General features: G+C 40.7%; 1 protein-coding gene across 6 annotated transcripts in view; it reads right to left on the reverse strand.

The window, feature by feature from the left end:
• The window catches only part of TRIO (trio Rho guanine nucleotide exchange factor), a 400036-nt gene that overhangs the window by 158876 nt on the left and 221497 nt on the right, over positions 1 to 19663 (reverse strand). For all 6 annotated transcript variants that reach the window (XM_007065023.4, XM_037893324.2, XM_043540247.1 and 3 more), the window contains 6 exons: positions 16844 to 17039; positions 16029 to 16195; positions 9860 to 9979; positions 6531 to 6722; positions 5472 to 5621; positions 3564 to 3678 (listed from right to left, as the gene is read on the reverse strand). In XM_007065023.4, the coding sequence (XP_007065085.1) occupies positions 3564 to 3678; positions 5472 to 5621; positions 6531 to 6722; positions 9860 to 9979; positions 16029 to 16195; positions 16844 to 17039 (940 nt within the window). The remainder of the gene's footprint in view (positions 1 to 3563; positions 3679 to 5471; positions 5622 to 6530; positions 6723 to 9859; positions 9980 to 16028; positions 16196 to 16843; positions 17040 to 19663) is intronic.

Consider the following 19663-nt stretch of genomic DNA (forward strand, 5'->3'; position numbering starts at 1 on the left):
TTAGCCTCTGTTACTAGCAAGGGGCAAATTGTTATGCCATGTGAGGGCAAAATAAGGGCAGAAGCTTCACGAGATGTTACTAAGCATGCTCAGTAACAGCAAAGCAGCAAATTGTGTTGGGAAGCAGTCTGTGTTGCTACATTGGCTGGGCTCCCTGCGTGGTAGATACAGGATAGCTGTGCACAGCTTACAGGGAATGTTAATACTAACTCAGGGTCAATGCACAGTACATGGCTGACAGGACAGCGACTCGGCCCATTAATATTATGATCTCCTAATTTGGTAAGAAGGGCAGTACGAGCCATAATTGTACCTCCATTCCCCTCACCTACTGAGCTCCCATTCCCCTTTTCTGACAGGTTTACCTTGATCGCATTTTCCCATCTACTTTGACAGTCTATCCGCCTACCACCACCTCTCAAATGCTCATCCTAGAGAAACGTTTCCCAGATTTCTGGGGAAATCTCAATGTATTACAACATTTCAGACTGGACACTACATAAAAATGGACATCTTGAGACTGACGTAACTGGAGTCAATTGTTATACACAGCATGTAAGATCTACTTAGCTAACTGGAACAGAGTCCATGCTATCAGAACATTGTACAGATGGTGTGCCAGTGAGAGACATTTGGCTGTGCTTTTGCAATGATTTATGCTATTAGTTCCTTTGGATGCCAAGAGCCAGAAAAAGATACTGTATAACACAGCATGAAGTTATATAACAGTAGTGTGTTGAATTCAGCTGCTGACAAGCAGCTTTGCATATTTTCATCTCCTGAATTATACCCCCTCCCCATTAACAGTGGCCTCTCATAACTCATCTTCCAGGGGTGGTTAGGATAACAGCATGCTTCCTAAACTTTTTTGATTTGTATTGCAGGTACCACAAACTGCACCTCTTAAAGCCTTCCTGAGACAGGAGCAAAAGTAATGGATCTTAGACAGAGGATCACCCAGCCACCTCCTTCATTAAGTGGGGTGTGTGTGTGTGTGTGGGCGGGGAGGGTGCCACAGCAGTAGAGAGTAACATACTTTTAAGCCTTCAGTACTAGACTTGACTGGTTCAAGTAATTTTATGAAATAGGCATCCAGTGTGTTCTTTGAAAAGCCTTTTAAAATGTGAATTATAGGTGTGTATTTGTTCAGTTTTTCCAATGTTAAATTTATGCTAAAAGTTTTAATCTCTATTTACAGAGCACCGGCTTGCAGAGCAGACAGCATTTCAAGCTGTCAGATTCTTCTATGAACGAGAGGGAATGAAACGACTCTGAAATGTACTGCAGCTTGCATTTGACAAGAAATGTATTTATGGTTTTATTACCGTCCTTTATCATACTCCTTCCTTTTGTTTTTCTTAAATATACTTAGAAAAAGAAAACTATCATACAATGACTAGATTACCTCTGCAGGTACCTTCCACACCTACATTCCCTATGGTTCTATGATTTATCTGTTCAGCTACCACAGCAGTACTGAGTCCTACAAAGAAAAACACCTCAGTACGCCTCAATACATCTTTTCAGCACCATTACGCTGTTTTATGAAACAGATGAAGGATTTACTAAGATGAAAGGTGTATGTTGCCTACATGTAAGTTATTGTAGATTTAGTTTTTCCTATATTTAGGTTATTGTCATCTGTGACTTGTATGTCTGAACTGAGCATGCCAATTACTATGTTCAACAGTGGTCCTCAATCAGGTGTACGCATACCCCTGGGGGTACGCAGAGGTCTTCCAGGGAGTACATCAACTCATCTAGATATTTGCCTAGCTGTACAACAGGCTACATAAAAAACACTACTGAAGTCAGTACAAACTAAAATTTCATACAGACAGTACTTCTTTATTCTGAATACTATGTACTGAAATGTAAGTACAATATTTATATTCCAATTGATTCATTTTTACCATAATTATATGGTAAAAATGAGAAAGTAAGCAATTTTTCAATAATAGTGTGCTGTGACACTTTTGTATTTTTACCTCTGATTTTGTAAGCAAGTAGTTTTTAAGAGAGGTAAAACTTGGGGATATGCAAGACAAATCAGACTCCTGAAAGGGGTACAGCAGTCTGGAAAGACTGAAAGCCACTGATGTAGGAGACCATGAAAAGTACAGTACAGGTACAGTAATACCCTGGAGGATACAGGTTGGTATTTCTCCCCTTTCTTCACTCAAATCTTTCTGGTTTACAATAGGTGAGTTGATTGCACAACTACTGTGAATGTACCAATAGCAATCAGATTAAATGCAAGTAGTTTACAAGTCTTTGTTGCTACACTACACTATTTCAAATTCTTACTTAAAAAAAAAATCCATGAAGTTGTAAGAAAAAACCCTTATGTAAGCAATATATTTCTGAGTGGGTCTTAACCTCTTCATAAACTAATTCATGTTTTTATCCCTTCTCATATTCAGTGGTGTGACTCCATCCCTTGTGAACCCTCTTCAGTCTTCCATTTCAAATCGTATATTTGTCTGACACCCACAATTTGTTTCCCCCATAGCCAGAACCATCTCAGATAGCTGCTGACATCCACAAACACAACTCAACATGGCTTAGCTTTCAATTTCAACATAACCAGACTGTGTGAAGAAGCAACTGCAGAAAGTTCTTCAACCTGCAGTGCAATGAGGGGACAACCCTTCCTTCTGCAATACTTGCACACACTGTACCTGTCTACTTTATGACCCAAAAGTTTAGCCATAGTTAAAGCGTGGTTGGGGGAATCACAACTGGCAAACAAGCAATCATCACTCAAAAATCTATTGAAGAAAGATCCTTATTGTTCAAAACCTTCTCTGAGTTCTATCCCATTCCATCTCCATTTCTCCTATCTCATTTATTTTCTGAGCTTAAGTTCTGTTGCTGTAATACCACTGATCTTTGTTCTCTCTCCATCCACTGTTTCACTGTGGGCACTAACATCTCTTGCATTCCTCACCCGAGTGGACCAGTACTACCTTAAAGTCTTGCTCTGCCTAAATGAATACTGACAATTTTCAAACCCATCTCAAAGATCCATCTCCTTTTCTCCACCACCACAGATACACACACATTTGTAGCTTTAATAGAACCATTTTACCCTACTACCTGGGCCTCCCAGTTATCCTATGTTCAATCAAGTACCTTTAAACTAGTCCAGAGATTCAGTAGGCCATTTTCAAGTTTTGTGTTCTCCTAACACAGAATTCCCATTGCATTTTGTATAGCCCAGAATACCAAATGTGCTTATGTAGACTTATTGGCTGTGGAATTCTTGACACTTCTGTATAAACAGCAATGCATTTAAGTCTCCGTTTGTAAATTAAACAGGACATTAACTTTGAAATATACAAATTGATAACAATCAAGCTTTATTTGGGTGCAAGACTCTTCCCTTTCTTAAAACTGAAAAATGAAGATGAGTGGTTACCAGCTATTTTAAACCTTCACCAAGGTGGATCACTTATTTTCTGATAAATCTGAAATACTGTATCCGCCCTGGCAGGGGCTCACCCTCATTTTCTCAGATTTGTTGCAGCGCACGAAGGCCAAATTCCGAACAGAACACTTACTTTTGACTTGTTGTTCAGGAGCTTTGATGTGAGTTACCATCCCTGGCATGTTTACACTATTCCTGTGCAGGTATTTCAGGAAGACATCAGCATTCCTCCGAGCCAGCGTACAAGCCTACGAGAAGATTCAGTAGCATTTGAAATTGCTGTGTTTGAAGGGGCATTAACAGACACATGGATACACACACTCCTTTTTCTGCCTACTATGTCCTATTCAATACGGAGCAGACAAACAGTTAAAAAGATCACTATTTTCCAAGCAAATAGCAGTTAATCCAGGGCTAGGTTATCTGGCACTGCACACTAAATAGCATTACATGTAATTTATACCTGAAGTTACTTAAAAGTGATCTTCTTCATACTTTTAAGTGCGGCTCAAGGTACACAGAGTAGATTGTTTTAACTTATTTGTCATTATTATGTAAACCAAGCGCACAACTTTCAGTAATCACCTGGATATTGTAAAAGATCCACCACTAGTTTAAACTGAAAAAATGGTTGCTCTGCTGAAATGAAACCAAAAGTACTGAAAGAAGACATGCCCTTTAAAGGTCTTAAAAGCATTCAAACCAAAGAGCAACACAACAACCAGAATCTAACTGCATTGCCAAGAACCAGCATAGCTGCCTTCCTAACCTCAACTTCTGAATATATACCAAATACTATATATAGGCCTGGTGTCCTTTGTTTGTAATGAAGCGGAACATCAAACTACTACTTTAAAAGGTTAGGTGAAGACAGAACAGATATGATCAATGACAACGATCACTGAGACAGTAATTTATCAGATCATATTCTCAGAACAGCCCAAAAGTTCAGACATTTGCAAGTGAGAGATCCATTTGACACTGCCCCTACAGTTTATACGAAAATTCATGTTTTCAGTGGTGTTTGCAGCTCAGTATCTAACATTAAGAGGCTTTCAAACTACTCTAATACAACACCACAGGAAGGACTTTCTGTATACTTACTGACCATATAGTATTTTCCATGCAGTCACACATCCCACAGGCAGAGGCTATCACAATTATTTTCAAGTGCCACTGACGTATTACCATTGCTAAGTCACCTTGCTTATCAGCAAAAATTGAATACAAGTGGCCCAGTACTACTGCCTTATCTTTTCTTCAGATTGCTGTTGTGTTGAATTTCTTGTACTATATTTTAAGATTGTATTTCTCTGGAAAACAGCAGCCTTCACACACACACCCCACCTCCCGGCCGTCCTTTGTCTCCCTCTCCTGGTATTCTCTCCCCACTCGCCTTCTGCTACCCTTTCCCCTTCCAAACTGGCTCTCCTCTTCCTAAGTGATTTTTTATTTATAATTTGGTTACAAAATCTGAAGCACTACTTTTATTTTAAGGGTAGTAGAATTGTAACAGGAATACTCAAAGACATGGTGGCACTATAGCGTTTTGGAGCTTTACTGTAGTGTAGAATAGTATTTTGTTTTTTTAAGAGCAATTATAAAATACCACAGAAAAAGGAGCACAGAATCAGGTTTCCCCACTGTAGCTCTAGCGCTGCTGGGAGCTGCTTTGAGTCATGGGGAGCCACTGTGCTGAGCAGCTGTTGCTTCTTTTAAAGAAGTGTCTTTCAAGTGTTCTGGGAAGTGGAGGCTGCTGAAAAAAGTGAGTCCCAGCTACACATCTATCACAGTGGGATGCCTGATTCTCCAAGCTATCTGCTGAAGTTGAATTGGAAACTTATTTATATAAACTGGCATACATTTTATGCACTTGGCAATGTTCTAATCACCATGAGAAACAGTCATATGCCATTCCCTGTGTAATCACCATTCAGGAGCTCACGAAGCCATACACCTGTCATTGGGTTTTTCTGGTCTATTCGAGATAGGTGAGGATGTAACTGCTTGCTTCCCAACACGTAACCAACATCATCTTTACCTTCAGGAACGCTTCTTTTTGTTCAAGGTGCTTGCTTATCATAGGGGTCACGTGATCTGTTTCAGAGTTGGGACCCAGTTTGTCTGCTCCCCCACACCAGTCTTCTTCCCGCTTATATTCCTGCTCCAGACTCTCCAGCACACTGCAAACCTACCAGCCAAGAGGAGACAAATATCTCTAGTATTTCAGTTGAACAACACTGTGAAGTAGTTTGAGCCAAGAGACTTGAAACCAAGAACCCTAGACATCTAATCCCAGCTCTGACATAGATGCTGATTGTGTCTTCAATTTATCTGTTTTCCATCCCGCCTCTCTAAAATAGGGAAACTGCCATCAAACTCTGCCCAGGATGTGATGTGGATTAAAACTCATGAAACACTTTGAAGATGAAAAGTATGATATAGGTGGTAACACACTAGTTATTTATGATAGGATTTTAATCAAGCTATGATCAGAAGTGATTTCTTACATGACAGTACATCTGAACATATGACACTTTCCCTGGGCAAGGCCCTTTCCAGAAACTGAAAATCCAAATTACTCAATTATCTAATCCTGATTTGAAACAGGGGGGAAAAGAAAAAAAGGTCAAGAAGGGCAGATGGGGATTTAAGATGTAGCTGACTTACCACTGAAGAAAAAATCTAATACCAGAGCAACATTTTAGAGGAAATCTTACATAAATGTTATTAATAACATGTGAATAATTTGTGACCAAGCATTTTACAAACACACTTTGTTTTATCAATTATAATGTGTGGTTTTTGCTTTCTGCTCAGTATAGAAAATAAAACTTCACTGACTGTACTGCAATTTGGTTAGAGTCAGTTTCATTTTTCTAGGCCTCAGTTAATATAATATCGCCAGCGTTTCCAAGACAGCATGGAAAGTTCTAAATAAAAATTTTAAAATACCAACATTTCTGCTAATATCAGTTTTATAAACTTGAGCTCTAAAGCTAATTAACTCTGCCACTTGAGCCAAAGGTAATTTTTATGCTAAAACATCACGAATCCCTTTACTATTCTGAAAGGCATGGGTCTTCAGGAGTTCCTATACCTGCTCTGACGTTTTATAGAAGGCCACGGAAGCGTTCACAAGTTTGAGACGGTCCTCCATCTTGAGCATCAGCTGTTGCCAATGAGAAGCAACTTTCTCAGCGCAGTCCCTGATCATATCCATATCATAATGATTAGCCTGCAGCATCGCCTCTGCTTTCTGCTGCACCTGCAGTGCACTTTGATGTGTTTTCTGATAAGAAGTTGAAATAAAATATTTAATTGCATAACGTTTAAATGCATTTGCTTTAAATCCATGTTTCATTTTCTTATTTGCAATGCTATTTTCTACACACGTATATCAGACAAAGGAAATAAAGGGCTAGCAGTAGGTTTGCAGCATAACTTTTTCTAGGCAAACAAATACGAAGTAAATTCAACAGAGATTTATTATCAATTCACAGTGTCTATCAGTCTACAAGAACAGCAACTGCACAGCAACAGATTATGCAAGCCATACAATGCTCGCCAAGTTACAGTACATAACCGGATTATATAATTATGGCTTCCAGGTTTGTTCTCTCTTTGGATTGGGAGGGGAAAGGTGGAGTTTTCTGGGTCCAAATACCCCAGGGGGAGAACGGGGACTGAACCTCAAAGAATAAGCAATTGAATCAATTGATTGGCTACAATACTACTGTACTATAGAAGTATATTGAGTAAGGTCTCTTATGAAAGCTGGTGACACACTGGTGATTACTATCATTGTGAAATGTATGTACTAACAATGTATGAGGAATTAGGAATATTCACTCATATTATGCTTTAAAGCAGAGGTGGGCAAACTATGGCCCACAGGACCATCCTGCCCGGCCCTTGATCTCCCGAATGGGGACGCTAGCCCCCGGCCCCTCCCCTGCTGTCTCCCCCTCCCCCACAGCCTCAGATTGGAGCACCGCCAGTGCTGTGGTCCGTTGCTCCTACCGGGCAGCATGGCTGCGAACTCCTGCTGCTCTGAGCGGCATGGTAAGGGGGCAGGGAGTTGGATAAGGGGCAGGGGATCCCAGGGGGCAGTCAGGGGACAGGGAGTGGAGGTTCTTGGGGTCGGTCAGGGGACTGGGAACGGGGGGGGGGGGGAACGGCGTTGGTTAGGTGTGGGAGTCCCAGGGGGCCTGGCGGGGGCGGGGGTGTGGATAGGGGTCAGGGGGCTTGGATAGGGGGTGGGGTCCCCGGGGGCGGTTGGTTCCTAGGAGGGGGCAGTCAGGGGACAAGGATCGGGGGGGGAGGGGTGGTTGGATGGGTCATGGGTTCTGAGGGGGGCAGGAAGTGGGAGGGGGCAGGGGCCAGGCTGTTTGGGGAGGCACAGCCTTGCCTACCCGGCCCTCTATAGAGTTTCGCAACCCCGATGTGGCAGCCTTCCACATATCTCCAACGTAAATTAAGCATTGTGGAATCAACACAACAGAAGTTCCTTTTACATACGAATCAGAAGGAAAGAGAGAGATGGGAAGAACAGCACAAGTCTGAACACCAGGGTGCATCCTGAGTCTGGGGACAAAACAGTGAGTTTTGGAAATACAAAAGGGGATGCAAAAAGCCTTTTCATTTTTGCGTCCATCTCTAATGGGACGATCGGGTACAGTACCCTTTGAGCCTATGGAAGTTGATGTAGGTAAGGAAATTGCTTAGGCAATGATTGTAACTGGCTAGAATTAACTTTTAGTCACAAGAAAGAGCATTCTGTTTGTTTTATTTGTAACCTCTCCTCGCTCTCTTTCACTTTTACTTGTAATCACTTAATTCTTCTTTCACTAGGTTTCTTGATAATAAACATATTCTTGTTTTATTAGAAAAGTATCTTAAGTGTGGGTCTTCAGCCAACTACCAGGCTGTTGTGTGTGGTCTCTTTGGATGTAGCAAACTTGATAACTTCTGTGAGGGTTCAGCAAGAGGGACTGGACGCTGCAGGGGCAACTTGGATCTGGAAGTGCTGTTGGTGTCACCCTGCAAGGGCTGGAGCCAGGTTGAGGCCATTGTGTAGTGAGCTGGCTGCTGGTTTCAGGGCTCTGAGGCAAAGTTACACAGCACAAAGGTTACAGGGCAGGCAGTGACACAATCTCTTACTGGTCTGGGTGAAACCCAAAGCAGCACAGCTTGATTATTGGATATCAGAATTATTTTCTTCATACAAACTTTCTTGCAATCCATTTCACACTTACATGGAGTGAAAATGGATAGAACAAGTATCCAGGGGGATGTGAAATGAGCCAACTAACTGATTATTTGTTAATGATAATACTGAACATTTGGTCCCCCAGCAAAAACATACACCTGTTTGTAATCTGGAAGCCCTATGTACAAGAAGTTTGATTATATCCAAGTGCACTATGGTCCAGAAAATATTCAAATTAAAAATCATCATCATTTATCCCTACAAGGATAAATACTCATAGCTCAGGAGTGTTATACCCTATACCAAAGCTTTCAAGAGTGAGGGGACACACACTACAAACTGTAAACAGAGATGGGAAACAGAAAACTCCACAAAAAGGCAGCAAAACAGAAGGCATTTACTGTAAAATAGAGTTCTTCTGAAAACAAAAAAGCTAATCAACCACCAGAGACTTTTTAGTGTTCAGCAACAATAAAATACCGAACAAATATTTACACACTACCTCTCCCCACGTGCCAAAATAGTGCATTAAAATCTGGCTTTAATTTTTTGTCCAGTTTTATACTGAAAGGGTAGACAGGATTAAGTTTAACATACTAATAATGAAAGCTCAGTTAGCAAGACCTTGTAAAGATCAAATTAAAGTATTAACAAAACCTAGTAATTTACACATACAGTACACTGAAGTTATGAGACCATGTTAGGAAAACTTTTATCTTACCTATAATGATGCAATTTGTGTATATTCCCCATTTGTAACCAATCTGTCATCTACTATATTAGCTTAGTCTTAAAACCTAAAAACCCACAGCATCCTATTCTAGAACGCTGTGTTTGCAATAGTCTTTTGTTTGATTAAATCTGTCTCAGCCATTTTATAAATACACAATTTAAATATTTATATAAAGTGAACTTCCACTGCCCTTGACTTATTAAAAGCACTGCACTGACATAGAGCAGAATCACGACTGTCAGAATCCCTGCTACCCAAAACTCCCTTTCCTAGTAACTGTCCTTATCTCCCTTCATCTGTTCACCCCAAATGTACACACTCATGTTATTAACCTTTTCGTTGTTGCCCAGGTGGGTGAGAGATCTACCTAGAAGGTACATACGGATTTAATCTATTCCTCATGTTGCTTTATAATGATTGCCATGAACTATATCGTAAGCACCCATCTTATTGGAGAATGGCATGAACACCACACTTTTTATACCTCTATAGCATGCTGGAACTGCTCATGTTCTCTTTGCAGCTGTTCTGCCTCCTGGAGGGAGCTAGCCGTGATAAGCCCCGCATTTAACATGGACTCCCCATTTCGGATCCAGCCCAGCACCTGAAACAGAACACAAGACAGCACAATTTAGAAGTCCTCCTCTGATCAGCAAGAAAGGTTCCATTTCTATTACTACACAGAAGTAAGTTATTTGCATTTAACACTACTTAAGGAAACAAGACTTGTTCCACAACATAATGCCCTTGACAGTGCCTGGAAAACAACACTAGGTGAAGTTACAGATCTGATTTATAACAGCTAACGTTAATTTTGTTTCAGATCAAGAATTTGAACTGTGAGCATAAGGCTTAGTAACTGTACATTTATGACTATATGCACATACGAAAGCTAAGATAATGACTACTGTTTTTTGTTTTTTTTTTAATTCTTCGTTGTCAAACTCAGACTTGAGCTACCTTTAAGTCATCCATTAAGCCTTTTACTGGGGAATGAAGCAGTAAGAACATCATATTGAGGCGATCTATGGGACTAATGTTAATGCATGTTTTGGGCTACTCTCTCCCTTCTAACTTCTGAATGCTCCTGGGTAAGTACTTCTGCACTCCCGCCATGTGTGAACCCCACTGTCTGACACTCACAAGAATAGAATCCTATTTGGTTCCCAGTGCAATACAAATGTGGTAGTACCCACATACATCAACAGTGGGTTTAAAACACAAACAAGTCAAGTAACTGGTTAGGGTGTTGCATAACCACAGTAACTCCGAGTTGGATCTCCCCATCCAGAGTGGGGAACAGCACCAAGCCTAGTTCTCCCTCTAACAGCTCAGGAAGTTACAAACAGCAAGACCTCTCTTGACACACGCATGTATGTATATGCACTAATGTTTCGTTTATATTATATGTCCCTTCCCCCTCCCACACTGTCAAAAATGTCACCAGATTTATATGACTACCTGCCAATACCTAGTTCTACAGTTAACCACTTAAAGGTGGAGTTGTCATGATATGTTGAAAACATGTCAGGGATGGGAAACCAGAAAGGAAGTTAAAGAAATTAAACAGTCTATATCATCTCAAAGTGAAAAGGGTTAATGTAGAAAAACATGGAAATGCAGAGTTAAGGTACCTCCAACAACTACAACTCTGTTTTCATGCTCCCACCAACCTGCGTACCCTACTGTAAGGTATCTGTACTTAGAACAAGCTTCACAGCTCCACTAACTGACCTTTAGTGTTGCACTTTTTGCAGGATTGGCCAAGAATAATCTTAAAATCAAGGTATTTTGAGGGTTCACTTACAGATTTTAACAAGTCCGCAGCTGTAGGGTATATGTAGCAAGAAGTATTATCCTAATAGGAAGAGTATATGGGGTTTATGGTATCTGCAGCCCCAGAGAATCTAATTAATGTATATTTGAGAAGTTAAAATGGTGGTGAACTCCCCACCATCTGTCATAAATCAACTCACCAGGAAGACTGGAGTGAGAATTGTATAGATCGCGAAGACAGAAAGTCAGTACTATTGTATTGTCAAGTTAAGTGTCATGGAGGATGAATCTATTCATGTAGATGGGGCAACTGTTAGCATGCAGAGCGTAATACAGCAAAGAAATTGTGTTGGTCATACTGTCAAAGTTTAACTGCATATGGGCATCATCTCCTCTCAGCTATTAACAATAATTTTCAACATCACAGTTTCTAAACAAGGTGGATAGTAATTTAGATCCACAAAGCTTTTTCCAGGTGCATTTCATATTAGATGGTCTCTCCTTTCCCCAGTTCAAGGAAACTGCTAGCTTATTCTCTCCCTTATTAATATTTCTCATCTTCTCTGAGAGGAAGGCATACGGTGGTCTCATAAGGTGCAGTGGAGCAGAGCTAAGGTGCAATTCCACTCCTTGTCATTTATAAATTTGACCTGGATAACTAACTACATTGGCCTACGATCTACTGGTTTATGCTACTTTAATGGACATTAAAAAAAACGTTATTATTTCCCTAATTTTTTTTTGAAAGTCTTAAGAATTCATCTGGTAAACTTTGATAGCTTGTTCTTAGTTTCTCAACCTAGAATGTATTTCAGTCTATATTTGTGAAGTATTATTATGGTATAATGTCAACACAGGAGTTTTTGAATGGCTCAGGACTGAGGGGGGACTCACAAACCCTGCAGGAGCCCACTTCTAAGACTGGGACATATATTAAACCCCACAATCTCTGGTGGCCCCACTACAGATATCAGGAAGTCAATGGATATAATAATAAACACCATCAGAACATAGATTTAAAAAAAAATTTTTTTCATGTCAGTTAAAATTTAACAATCAACTTTCTGAAAATAGCATAAGACACCAGTGCTGACACGGAGAAACAAGCAAATTTTGTAAAGGTTAAATTGAGTTTCATGAGGCAAAAACTGTTAGAAATCTTATGGAAAAAGCACACCACCCTTATTTTTCAAGCCAATGTCTGACGTGTGTTGCATCAGTTTACCTTTCACTTCCCCCCAGAATTCTAGCCAGACACCACACATCCCTGGAGTTCAAGTCAAGCTCTACTAGTCCCTACATCTGAAGCAATCTCTCTTCTTGCACACCAAGCATGCTGAGACGCCCTCCAACTTCCACCTCAAACCCCTTCTTCTATACCACTCTCCGCTGCTATTTACTCTTGCCCTACCCAACTCTATTCGGCATCTTAATTTAGCAAGCAAAGCTTTTATGTGACTTATTAAAGCCTCTGTTCCTCTTTTAGCCCTTCCACTACCTCCTCATTTTCTGTTATCGTTCTAGCTTGTAGTTTTATCTACACTAACGTTTTTTTTGGGGGGGGGTGGGGGGGGGGAAATTACCACTGCTGTCAGAAATAAAAAGAGCTGCACCAGTGGTAGAGGTAAAGTAATTAAGGCACCAGCAACCATGGATGTTTTTATCACCACGTCCATTTGTTGTGCTCAAAGCAAGGATGGACAACTCCAATCAAAATTAAGTAGCTGCAAGAGCCTCGTCTTCACAGGGCTCCCACCATTGTTGCTATCACTGGTGGAGTTGAGGGACAATTGTCGCAACTAAACCCAGCACAGGCACATCTTATTTGTTTTCATTAGATGGTAAACAGCTTGAGCTATCAACCCCTTTTTCTTTGGAGGGCACCATGCCACGCTACTGCTATATGTAAATGAATCATGAAAAGAAGTCAGCAGTAGCAGCAGGTTTGACAGTTAGTGGGGGAGTCAAAATCATGACTAAACTGAAAAGCTGGTTACAATCTTAGCTCTGCAGAGACACTGTCTCTCCATAACATAATGGATGCTTATGCCCAGTTCAACAGTAGTAAATTGGGCAGGAAATCACAGTAATTTAACCCTGGAAACCATGTGTTCAGAGCTTCCGGCAACAAAATACAAACAACAGAACAGTCTGAAAAGGAGGTTTACTATGTCATGTTCCTCTCAGATAGCGCAAGGGCTGTGACCTGCTGTGCTACAAAGCTTTTTCCAGTTCAGAGGAAACAGCAAGTGGTCCTGCTTCCTGGCTTAACCGCCCCCCCCAAAACTCATGTATTTGTATTAAGGTAATGAAAGTCAGAAGAAATAAAAGTTACTAGTCCCAAAACACTTCAAAGGGTGTTAGTAGAATTATAAGGAGACCACACAAATACAAAGTATCAGACCATATTTTCAGATTCATACACTTTTCAGTCTCAAGATGAGAGAAGCATTTTTAGATTATATGGATAAGAAGCGATAAACTTACAAATTAAGTGTTTAACATATGCATGCACCCTCTCAGTTGTGTGTTTATATTAAGCACAGTTTATGAACTTATTTGAAAATTCAAACGCCTTTGAAAAATGTGACAGGTCAAGAATGACAGTATTACAGTTAATATAAAACTCTAGACAGATAAAAATGGGTTTTTAATTGTTGATATTAAGGTATCACCTCGAGACAAGCATAATGGGGCCCTGATTTCTGTTAAAACCTATACTAACCATAAGAGAGAGCACTTGCCTTGAAGAACTTACAATCTAAATATTCTTTATGGGTTGCACCCTTTCATGTGAACATTCATAAATCTGAAGGGACTAAAAAAATAAAAAGCCACAGGAAGATGCTCTGTAAACAACCTATCTCCTGGGTGGGAATATTACTGTTTTATGACTAGGCAGTATGAACAATACTATCTTGACAAGTGTTTTTTATTTACAATACTAGAAATGAGCTCTAGTTCTAAAGGGCCTGATCCAACTGACTTTTAAGTCAGCTGAAAGATTCCCACAAACTTACTTCAAGAAGAAGAGGGGTCCAATCTCAGCAATTAACATCTATATAAGAGGTTTGTGCTAAATGCTTTCAGTACTTTGGTTTTATAGTCAACTTTCAATGTCCACTTTAGCTAGGATTCCTAATCACTCAGAAAAATGAAGAGTCACACAGGGTTTACTGAATAAATCCTGAAAACACGTATTAAGCATGACACTGGCATTGCTCAGCAGTATACCTCTGTCAACTACTGTAGGACATGTGATCAGCAACACATGTCAATGCAATTTTCAACTGTTCCTCCTCTCTCGCTCCCTGGTCCCCCAGCTCTCCTACACAAATGCAGGTGACAGGACAGCGTACGCTGTAGTAAGAATTACATATATGATTAAACGGTAAATATAGTATGCCATGGAATATGAACCAAGTACTGCATGCTATATTCTAAAACGCGATTGCTTCGACCTCACTGGAAAGGGAGGGGTAGTGCCGCTGACCACATTCTAGTCCATCAGCATTTCATAAAGAAAAGATCCTGTCTCAGCTGGTAAGTGACTCTCTGCAATCAAGAATATATTGTGCAAGCTGGACATCATAACCAATTGGCACTTTCCTTTCATCCTCACAAGACAACACGTAATAAATAACAGACGGCTGTTTCAGCTACATCATTGAAAAATCTCTTCCATCTCCCTTCCTCTCACAGTAAAAGGGTCATTTGCACTCTGTAATCATTCTAAGAAGTGCTGCCTATACTGTCTGCACACTGGCCAACTATAAACATTTAGATACTTCAAGTTACATTACAGTAGAGTGGTCACATGTTTCACAGCTTCTTCAGGCCGAGCTCCTTGCACACCAGGGGCTTCTTGCACTCCTTCATTCCCTTTCACAAGTTCCTGGGGGGGGGGGGGGGGGGGGGGTGCACCTCCCATCCTCCCCCTCTACTTCAGCGTTCCCTACAACCCACCTCAACCCCTTCCCACATGCCAGGGGTTCTTTATGCCCCCTGCTCTCCCCTATTTCATATGCCAGGGGCTCTGTGCACCCTCTCCCCATTCCCAGGTTCCCCAGTCTTCCATCACCCATTTCCCTCCTGTCTGGGAGTAAGTCATTCAGGGTGCCAACATTTTAAACTCTATTTGGACAATGGGTAGAGCTCAGATGGGGACTGTTGTTACGCTGGAAGATACTAATAGGAGCTAGAAGATGTCCATGGCTGTCATCAACCGCTTTTTTGATCTGTGGAAAATTAGAGCTGGCTGAAGCTGCTGGCTCTGTTCACCAGGTGCAAGGGCTCTGTGTGCCCCCTTTCTGCCTTCTGGATTTCCTAATTTCACCAAAATCAATAGAGTTATGTCCACCGATGCCTAAAACCATCTCCGAAATTTTGGACTTGAGTACATGCAGCATTCCAAAGTTATTGCATTACAGAAAGACAGAGATTCCATGAAGCTGAGTGAAAGGTCTCACTTCGCTCAGCCAATATGATGTGCCCTGCTGTTATGCATTATCCCTCCTTACTGGTACGTGCTGCAAGCAAGGCACCCACGCTAGTCACACTGCACAGGTCAGGGAATATTTCAAAGGATTTTTTACAGTCTGCTACAGGGAAGATAGAAAAATGGACTGAACAGTCTAACTGCTCTTCAGACATCATTGTCCCATAGCAAACAGTAACTTAACAATTAAGCTGGTATTATCTGTTTTGAGATTCGAGGGTCAAAAAAGTGTGCTAGATGCCTAATTCTCAGGACAAAAATCTGCAAGAATAAGAAGTTAAAACACTTTTTTCTTACAACCTAGCTACCTTTTTTGCATACATATGTGTATATATATGGAACACATACGCACAACGCACAGAACATATTTAGCTCATACCTGTTTGACTTCAGCCTGCAGGTGGCGCAGCTGTACACACTGTTCCAAGTGTTTCCGATGCTGTTCCGCTGCCGAGTCCAGCTCCTGTTGTTTCTCATGAAGAAATTCCAGCAGATCCTGAACACGAGTTGCCATATCTACATCTCTGTCACAAAGCAGCTCCACACCTGTGGAGACCCATTAATTTGAAATATACGTGGATCTAATTTCCAGGGGAGTTACAGTTATTATATACCAACAATTTTCGATTTAGTAAAATATACTTAAATCTTGAAGAATTTGATTAAGGAACTTAAACATTATTTCCAGGTGTTTTATAATGAGCAAGTGAATGCTCAACATTATCTTGGGAGAAGTCCTTAAAGTCTATAATGATATCTTTGTGAAGGATTAAATGCAGCAGGATATTGCAAAGAAAATCAAGTGAAAAGGGTTAAGAAACTAAAATATGAATTGCTTTTACTTGTAAAGTCAATGCATAATTTACAGACATGACTTATCTAAAAATAAATTCCTTGTACTATTCATTCTATTCTTTTTTCTATTTACTTTCACTTCCTACAGAGTTCCTCCCACCCCCACTTTAAACCTGAGCATTTTAATTGTCAGTAGGGTCTACTTTATTAGTGATCCGCATGCTTCATCTATTTTATTTAAATGCTATGGAATTATTTTCAAGAAGCAAAATACATGTCCATTCTCCTCTCGATTGTGATTAATGGGGATCGATGCCACTTTCAGACCCCTGTTAGTATCAGTTTGGATAATCCCTCTAAAGACATTAACCGGAATAAGATGGGACAGATCCATCTTACCAGAGGCCTGCACTTCATTGACATACTGCAACAGATCTTGTCCTTGGTGGATGACATCAAAGGTCAGGTTATTCATGGTCAGGGCTTTGTCTGCATGGTGCTGGAGTCTCTGCTCTGCTATCGTAAGATCTTCAGTGTCAAAGTCATTCATCTGCTGAGAGAGCTCATCATTCCACGATTCAAGGTCTGAAATTATCTGATATAGAGAAAGGAGAGGTTTTTATTGGGATTAAGAACTACAACTTGTCCAATTTGTACTGGAGAATCAGATGACCAGGAATTCAAAAACAAGTTAGAAGAACTATGCTTTCCACCTCCATCTGTTCTCTCCCCAGCTAACAGCTTCGTAATATCCATTCGGCAAAACATCTAAGCTACAGACTAACATAATTATTACTGACTTGTACAAACACTGGGCTGTCTGAGCAAGTTTTGGAAGTTATTAGTTTTATGATGTAAGCAGGCAAGAAAATTCTGCTAATTTGGGAGGTAAGGAATTCCTCCTTGAGGTTAGCGCTGGCTCTGTAGGCCAACAGCAGAGCGTGCATGCTTGTGTGCGCGTGCATGCACTTTTAATATCAATTTACAAGCACATTACTTTGTAGGCAGCAGAATTATCGTCTTTGTACCCATGGGTAAAATAAACAAACTTTGGCATAACACCTCGGGTAGAAAATCTATTCGCTTACGCTAAGAGTGGTAAGAAACAACAGTCATACAGCAGCATGGTGTGCCAGTTTAGCCTTCAGCTACGCCACTCAGGTGCATTAATAAAACGAGCCAATAACGCCTCACCTTTGTGAGCAGGAACTGTCAGTTTTCTTGTGTGTGTTCCATTATCGGTTAAGTGCTTAGCAAAACTCTTGTCGTAGTATATTGAGAATTTTATAAAGAAAAGCTCAAGTGCAGTAATTATATAACCTATCCAATCAATCTTACGTTCTGAAATCTTGATTTTAAGTGTACCCAAACTTAGTTTACTTAGATTTATGTATCTCTTGACACAGCTCCAACATCAATTGCATGGTATTTTAGCAAACAGTATTTTAGTACTTCAAATCAAATGCAAAGTCGTTTTGTTTCTTCCCAAGAGCGTGTTTTTCCATGCGTCAATTTGAAAATCAGCACCACTCTTGTAGCTGATACCACTGAGGGGATGTTTACATGACAAGCACTAGAGCAGCACATTCTACAGCACTGCAAATGTGCCGCTGTAGCATAGACACTTACTACAGTGATAGAAGGGTTTTTTCCATCACTGTAGTAAGCCCATTCCTGCAAGAGGAAGCAGCTAGTTCGACAGAAGAATTCTTCAATTGACCAAGCACTGTCTCCACCAGGGCATAGGTTGGCTTAACTAGGTGTAGACCAAGCCTAAGGCATAAACAACTATCAGAAACTGCAAACAGTTAATTAAAAAAACAGGCTATTTATACAAAGTTAGCACCGTATCCCAATAGAATATCTGTAAGCCTCACTGTTGATCAGACTGGATTACTTTCTTGTGATAGGGTAGAAATGAACAGCCATCAGACTCAAACAAACCTGTTTCAGGTAGAGAAATCTCAAACACCGAATGATCTGGGGCCTATTATCTATGTTCTACAACAAAACCTTTCTGGACTTCCATATGTTTCACTGAAAATTGGTACTGGCATGGGAAAAGAATCATCATACAAAACGATTTGTTGGTACAACCCTATTCCTAGGGCATTGTGATTTAGGAAGCAAGATAGATGGGCACCAACAGAAGTGAGGGGAGAGAGGCAGAAAACACTGAAAACCAGGTAGCCCAGCTAAGAGGTGTTCATGCAGTACAACTGATTATGCACAGGTATGCTATGTAAGCTGGGTAGTGAGAATGCCGGTCTTGGGGCTGCTGCCTAACTGGCTATGGGAAAAACTGGCACTACGATAGGGGGTTGTAACATGGTGAGGGGCTCTGACACTGATCTGCCAAGGGGTTACTCAGGACTGAAAAGTTACAAGAATACAGGAAAGCTGCACAAAAATCTTGAAGCACTATTGGTACCCACTGGGTTTATCTGGCCATGTGGGACAAAAAGCTGATCAGAAAGGATCACAGCTTAAGCAATGGGTAGAAGCGTTATGTACTTGGATGCATTTTTTCCTCTGGTTATTTTGTATTTTGCTTACTAGACATCATGCAAATTATGCTGTAATGTAGGCATGATTAGAGATATGCCATATTGGGTCCCTTATGGAACGTCCACTCTCAGGATGGCCTGCAGACACGGCACACCGAGCTAGCCCAGGTATAAATGGCAGCACAAACTGTGAGCCAGGGCTTTGGTGAGTTGAGTTTCTGGAACAAATTACTAAATAATCAGTTTGTAAGTACCTCAAGGATAACAGGGTTATAAGGAATAGCCAACATAAATTTGTCAAGAACAAGTCATGCCAAACCAACCTAATTTCCTTCTTTGACAGGATTACTGGCCAGGTGGTTGGTGAGAAAGCAGTAGATGTGATAAAATTTCATTTTAGTGTGGCTTTTGACACAGTGCCACATGACATTCTTATGAACAAACTGGAGAAATGCAGTCTAGATTAAATTACTAGAAGGTGGATGCACAACTAGTTGAAAGACCATACTCGAAGAGTAGTTATCAATGGTTCGCTGTCCAACTGGGAGGGTGTATCTAGTGGCATCCTGCAGGGATCCGACATGTGTCTGGTACGATTAAACATTTTCATTAATGACAAGAATAATGGAGGTTGATGGTATACTTGTCATATTTGCACATGACATGATGATGTGAGGGGTTGTTAACACTTCAGAGGTCAGGATTAGAATTC

Source organism: Chelonia mydas, chromosome 2 (genome assembly GCF_015237465.2).
Source record: "Chelonia mydas isolate rCheMyd1 chromosome 2, rCheMyd1.pri.v2, whole genome shotgun sequence".
In the NCBI taxonomy this organism is placed as follows: Eukaryota; Metazoa; Chordata; order Testudines; family Cheloniidae; genus Chelonia; species Chelonia mydas.